Genomic DNA, 7180 nt, shown 5'->3' with positions numbered 1-7180 from the left:
TATATATATATATATATATAGGGCCGAACCTTATCACCTTGAGTCGTTGGCAAGTTATTTGAGAAACGGTAAAGGTTATATTCACTTTATGCTCATGTACTGTATTGTAAGCACGTGTCTCGTAATTCGATAAGTTCCTTCCTTTCTTGTGGAGTGGGTTGAATGCCTCGGCAGTATAATAGATGCATCTATGGTTCGTGCCGCTCGACCCTCGGCAATGTACACATTATTCTGGACCGGGCCGAACGACCTCGGTATAATCGTGCGTTACATCGCTGGCAGTCCGAACATTCACGAGATTATCTTTCCACTGATATCCGACATTTTATATGGTACTTCTTATCAGTTTGTTACTGGTACTTGATACATTTGAGTTGTTAAAGTAGAATACAAGACTGAGAAATTCATATTTTAAAAGAAATATTTGGAAGATTAGGTAACTTACAGATTTGCCCCATTATTGTTGTGCGCTTCACATCTACTTATGATTTATTATATTGCTTTATTGGACCTCTAGTAAGTGTCGATGTCGACCCTTCGCCACTACTTCTCTGGGGTTAGGTTAGATACTTACTTGGTAGGCGTTGAATTACGTACTTATGCTACACTTCTGCACTAAATATGCAGGATCTGACAAGTTCAATTGGTGGTCATTTTGGCGCATAGGCGCAGCTGCTGAGGAGACTTTATGGTGGGCTGCATTCCAGGCTACGTATCGCAGCCCACAAAGTCTCCATCGTACCATTTACTTCATCTTGTCTTATTTACATTCCGGACAGATGTTATATTATTATTGTACTCCTTAGTAAATGCTCATGCACTTGTGACACACCGGGTTTTGGAGGTGCTCTAGAATTTGTTATGGATTGTTTTACACTGATTTACTTTCACTTATTATTTTAACGAAACTGTACGTAGCTACGATTTATTTTAATGTACTAACCTCATTATCTAAGAAAGATTTATGATTTTAAAAATGATAAAATGAATAATTAAGTATTGGCTTGCCTAACGGCGATGTTGTGCGCCATCACGGCATATAATAAATTTTGGGTCGTGACAGAAAGAGTCTAAAAGTTAATGGAAATAAAAATAAACATGGTGAAGAAGAAAAAGAAGGAAGAACATTCTAAATGGTTGATTTCCTTTTTGAAATCAATAATGAGTAATTTTGTAAATAAAATTTATTAACAAAAATATATTTTCTTATTGAAAAATTAATCTATGGTTGTACTATGTTGCTTAAACAATTTTCATTTTTAACTAACATCTCCAATTTTAAAAAAAAAAAAAATTTTGACTTGTCATAAGTTTAGCAAAAGCTATGAGAGCAATAGAGGCCAGCCAGTCCGCCTGACAGCGAGAGACAGGCAAAACTACACATAAAAATCCCAATTCCCACATATTGCTACTACACATTCTTTCCACTTGACAAGTCAACAAGGAATCTAATTAATTGATGACAGAAAAGGCTTTGTTATTTTCTCAAATTTCCTTCTTCTCCGAACCATCCCCATCGGAATCTGCTTAAAACCTTTTGACCATACATCGGAAAATGGACGACTACTTGAAGCTGTTCGTAGAGGAGACATCGTTTTACAATAGGGTGGTTTTAGGTACGTTCTTGCCGGAATCATGGTGGGCTCCACTTCCTCATTGGTTTCAAGGGTGGCTCAGGAACTACATTGGTGGGGTGTTTCTTTACTTTATATCTGGTTTTCTTTGGTGCTTCTACATCTATCGCCTGAAGCGCAATGTGTATATCCCTAAAGGTCAGATTGTTGAAATTGTTTTTGACTCTTTCACCGATTAAGGTCAGTGAGAGGTTGATTTATGTTTATCATATGAGTATATGAATTTGTTCATTCATGTAAATTTAAAAGTCAATTTTGGGTTGTTGAAATAAATTAGAATCTGCTATACGAGGTCTAATGCTGCTCATGAGCATATTCACTTACCTTCTAATTTGTAGTTTAAAAAAAAAGGCCATTTTTTAGCTACCCAGATCTGAGCCAACCACTTCATCCCTCTACAAACCAGCTTGCCAATTGCCATAATTCATAAATTGAAGGCAGAGAAATTGTCAATCTTTTTTTATGGATAAAGCTATAAATTTGGTTAATAGTGACTATTTATTAGATCCGAGTATAGGCTATGACACCTTGACATTGACCAGATGAGCATGATATGAAAAGCTTTTCTCATTGGTTGAGAGTCTTGAGAATATGACAACACATAGTTTGTTGTGAAGGAAAGAGAACTGCTCTATAGCAGACAGGTTAATCAGTTTATTTCATTACTTGTTGGCGCTGAAAACAATGGACAGCAGACAGCCTTTTGATTTCAAAGAAAAATTCTTGACATTAATGTCAAGTTAAATAAAGGACAGCTACAGACTGAAAATGAAAAGGACAGTTATAGCCTTTGATTTCTAAGAAAAATGTCAAGTTAATATCAATCTCCTAGAACATGCTTGGTGAACTTGATTGATGACCTCTTTGAGTTTTAAGCCATCATTTTCTCAATGAATATAACTACTTCATTTTATTGTATGATTTGATAAAGGTAAATTTGCAACTTGCTTCAAATTTTCTCATCCGATGTTACGTTGGTTTGGAAGAAAATGTGAAATTTTCAGCTTTATGAACATTGTCATTGCAGATGCTATCCCTTCAAATAGAGCTATGCTTTTGCAAATAGGTGTGGCAATGAAAGCTATGCCATGGTACTGTGCTCTTCCGTCGCTTTCTGAGTATATGATTGAAAATGGGTGGACAAAATGTTTCTCAAGAATTAGCGACGTTGGATGGCTTTCCTACCTTATCTATGTTGCAGTTTATTTGGTAATAGTTGAATTCGGCATCTACTGGGTGCATCGGGAGTTGCATGACATAAAACCTCTCTACAAATATCTCCATGCTACACATCATATTTACAACAAGCAAAATACACTCTCCCCATTTGCTGGTAAGTTCCATCTCATGACTTTGGTCTATTTTGAAAACAACTTGTAGCTTCCCTATTAGGTAGGCTTCTTGCTCCTGCTTTCTCGATAATTTGTTGATCTAATTGTGCTTGGACGTTTTTAAATATGACTGGAAATCTTGCGAATGAACTCAAGTTGTAAATTTTCACATCTCAGTCTTTAGTCATACACCATTTCCTTATTTAGTTAGCGGGGATCAGAAGGGATAAAGTGGCTACACATTGTTAAACCGAGTAATGGCCCACTATTGGCCCCTCTTTATAAATGCTAAACTGTTGTAGAGAGCATGAGAAAAGAACATTTTATTTGGGCTTTCTTTAACCACTTTTACTCACAAAGCATGACTTGCTTCATACATCTCATCACCGTGTCAATGAGTTATAAAATCTAACTCATTGAGAGTCCAATGAACCAATGATATGTTTTCTATGTACTTTAATTGTCTGATATTTTCTCTCGGTCATAATTGGAGAGTTCTGTTCCAACACCAATCACTAGCGTGACTTACTGTTTTGCAAATTAGGTTTGGCGTTCCACCCATTGGATGGAATACTGCAGGCAGTGCCACATGTAGTAGCTCTTTTCCTGTTGCCTGTACATTTTACGACGCACATAGCCCTCTTATTCATAGAAGCCATATGGACTGCAAATATCCATGACTGCATACATGCGAAGGTGTGGCCTGTAATGGGTGCTGGCTACCATACTATCCACCATACTACGTACCGGCATAATTATGGTCATTACACAATATGGATTGACTGGATGTTCGGAACTCTTCGTGATCCTGTTGAAGATGAGGTCAAGAAAATGTAACATTCTTCTTGACAACCAATGGTTGTTCGTTTTCCTAGTTAGGCTGCCCTGTTCGGCTGTGCCTGGTGCTTCATTAAGAGTTATGTCTTGTGTGCATTTCGAGGATGTAAATTTTATTATTGGTAGTTTTTCAATTTTATAGACCGAGAACAATTATTCTACAACGAAAAGAATGTGTGACGGTGCCTAAGATGTCTTAATTTAAAGAATGCGATGACACAAATCATGTCAAATTGTGATGTAGGTTGTTTGAATCATGTGCAGATAACTTTAAAATATAAATCTCCCAGATAAAAATTATATAACATGAGATATTAGTTATGAAGCAGAATATGAAATTATTGTTCAAATTTCGTAGTGGAGAACCTATTTTCTTTTTTATATTTGTAGCAACCTAACCCCTTGATTTTAGTACTTGCATTTCGTTTCACTATCAATATTAAAAAATACTAAACATGTCATGTTGTGATCTGTCTTGTTTTAGCACATTAGATCATATTATTTTTACAAAATTCTTACTATCACTTTGTTTTTATCTGAAGTCAAATGTCTTATTCATCGCATCATTTTTACGCAAATTCTTTTTTTGTTTTGTTCTTTTCTTATAGTTATTGTATTATTTATTATTTAATATTATTATATTATCATATAATTTTTTATTAGCTTAATAATTAAATTAATGTCTTTCTTATTATCCTTTTAATAGTATTTAATAAATATAAATATTTTATTCTTGAAATTTGGTATATTTTTATGCTTGTATCCTCTTATTCGAAATTTTTTAATCATTTAAATTTATCAGTAATATTTTTAAATATAATTTATTTATTTTTAAATTAATTTAAAGTATAAGTATCCTCACACTACCTCTATTTTCTTATACATTCTCTTCCCTACTATAAATTTTAATTAGTTTTTATATTAATGTTTTACCTATAACCAAAATAATATCATATTTTATTTTAAATTGTAACTTTGAATTAGTCTAAAATATTAATACATAAATTATTTGATTATTATGTTCCAAATGTATTGGGCTCTCTTATAATTATTTTTGTATTAGATGCAGTTAATTTTCTTTCTTTTTTAGCTTTAAGATACAGATTTAATTTTTAATTTTCATTCGTGAATTTACCTATATTAGAAATTTATTTTTATTTTTAAAATTTTATTTTTATCATAAAATAATATTTTCTTAATTGTTTGAACACATAATATCTAAATATTGTAGTAATATTTTTACTGTCATTTTATTTCTTTACGTAATATTTTCAAAAATAAAAATAATCTCATCTCAAATTCAAATAATTCTATTTTCTAAATTGGGCCACATTTTCAAAAGATTATTCTATGCTTTCAAACTTAAACTAACTGCACTCAATTCAGATATTAATCATAAAAAAAATATTTTCTTAATTGTTTGGACACATTATATCTAAATATTGTAGTAATATTTTTACTGTCATTTTATTTTGTACATAAAATTTCTTTCTTTTTTAGTTTTAAGATAAAAATTTAATTTTTAATTTTCATTAGTAAAATTACCTATATTAGAAATTTATTTTGTATTTTTAATTTTATTTTCATAAATAAGACATCAATTTCGTGGTATTATTCATAGTTTGAGCATTCTCATCATAGTTTTAAGAACTTTCTAATCCCAAATTCAACTAGTCTTTCCCTTTCAATTCTAATAGTAAATTTTTAATAATATGCTTTTCATTTAACTTGTTATATTATTAAAAAAGCAATTACTTAAATTATTATATTATATCCTTTTCATTATATTATATTATATGCTTTTCATTAACTTTTAAATTTATTTAATATCATTATCAACTACTATTCTTTAATATAATATAGATAAATATTTAAAAAAAATTAATCATAAAATAAATGATTATTTTGTTCTAAAAATATTGCTCCAAAATTTTAAATTATTTAAATTTTAATAATATTTGTAAGTATTGTATATTTACTTTATTTTATTTTCTAAACTTAGATTTATAAATATCCTCACATTATCTCTAATTTATTTTATTATTCAATATTTTTACTTTTTGATTTTATCTATTAGACTTGAGTTACCTGAATTATCCATATTATGACTTTTCTTATCATAATATAAAGAACTTCCTCATCGTAAATTTAAATAAGTTTTACCCTTTTTCTCTATTAAAAAATCTGAATTTTATTTTTTCTCTATTTATTTTTTATTTTTGATATTATATTATTCAATACCTAATATTATTACATTGTCATGTGTATTTTTATTCGCTTGTTTGAATTTAATATCTATTTCTACCACATTCATTGTAATATAATATAGATAAAAATTAAAAAACTTTCTCATCTCAAATTCAAATAATTTTTATAATTCTATTTTCTAAATTCGACCACATTTCAAAATATTATGTTATACTTTCAAACTTAAACTAACTGCACTCAATTCAAATATTAATCATAGAAAAATATTTTCTTAATTGTTTGAACACATTATATCAAAATGTTGTTGTAACATTTTATGTATAAAATATTCGTTTGCCCGATTTATCAATATTAATATGACTTTATTATTCTTGTTATTAAAATATTTTTTTACAAATTTTTTACTTTTTTCTTACCTTATAAATAATTTGTATACTTTATGTAAGATCTTATTTTGCTGCTTGAATTTACTTAATTTTTAAACTCAATAAATCTTTAATATCTTAAGTAAATTTTAGTTTTATTTATATTTTGACTTACTCCAAATATAAATAGCCATAGGTTATCTCAATTTATTTCTTTCTATATTTTGTTTTTCTATTATAGTTTTTAAATTATTTGTTACCTCCATATTTCTAGCTAATATAGAAGAAAATCTATGAGTGGATCAATATATAGATATAAATGTAGATATATATATATATATATATATATATAGAAAATCTATGAGTGAATCAATTTATAGATATAAATATAGATACAAATATACATATAAATATAAATATAGATATATAGATTAGATTTGTCTAAGATCTATTTAGATTATGTATAAAATTTATTAAACTACTTCCATTAATTATATTTTCATTTATAATTTTTAATTATTAATGTACTCCTAAAATTGCCAAGTGGCTTGATTTTAGCTTGCCACTTGGCTTAACCACAGTGCATACTACCCTTCTTTTAAATATAACTAGTATTAGTACCCCCGCAATACGCGTACATAAATCATGTCAAATTATGATTTGGGTTATTTGGATTAGTTGCAAATAACTTTAAAATTAAACCTCTATATAGAAATTATAAAAAATTATTTAATATTAATTAAGAAGCAAGACATGAAACCATTTTTCAAATCTCATAGTGGATAACCTGTTAAGCAAACCTCTT

At 29.1% G+C, this 7180-nt stretch overlaps 1 protein-coding gene across 1 annotated transcript; it reads left to right on the top strand.

Annotated features, from left to right (window-relative positions):
• Positions 1 to 1303: 1303 nt before the first annotated feature.
• On the top strand, positions 1304 to 4035 carry LOC104097923 (delta(7)-sterol-C5(6)-desaturase-like). The gene is made up of 3 exons (XM_009604543.4): positions 1304 to 1772; positions 2662 to 2967; positions 3510 to 4035. Exons 1-3 carry the CDS (start codon positions 1556 to 1558, stop codon positions 3800 to 3802), a joined length of 816 nt encoding a protein of 271 aa, XP_009602838.1. The 5' UTR covers positions 1304 to 1555; the 3' UTR covers positions 3803 to 4035.
• Positions 4036 to 7180: the final 3145 nt, after the last annotated feature.

This window comes from Nicotiana tomentosiformis, chromosome 2, assembly GCF_000390325.3.
Source record: "Nicotiana tomentosiformis chromosome 2, ASM39032v3, whole genome shotgun sequence".
Classification (NCBI taxonomy): domain Eukaryota; kingdom Viridiplantae; phylum Streptophyta; class Magnoliopsida; order Solanales; family Solanaceae; genus Nicotiana; species Nicotiana tomentosiformis.
Note: the sequence above shows the minus strand (reverse complement) of the source record. Positions and strands in the feature narration are given on the sequence as shown.

Coding starts and splice junctions, on each gene's coding strand:
- LOC104097923 (XM_009604543.4), top strand. CDS start 1,556: ATGGACGACTACTTGAAGCTGTTCGTAGAGGAGACATCGTTTTACAAT. Junction 1,773..2,661: donor CAATGTGTATATCCCTAAAG/GTCAGATTGTTG, acceptor TTGTCATTGCAG/ATGCTATCCCTTCAAATAGA. Junction 2,968..3,509: donor TACACTCTCCCCATTTGCTG/GTAAGTTCCATC, acceptor TTTGCAAATTAG/GTTTGGCGTTCCACCCATTG.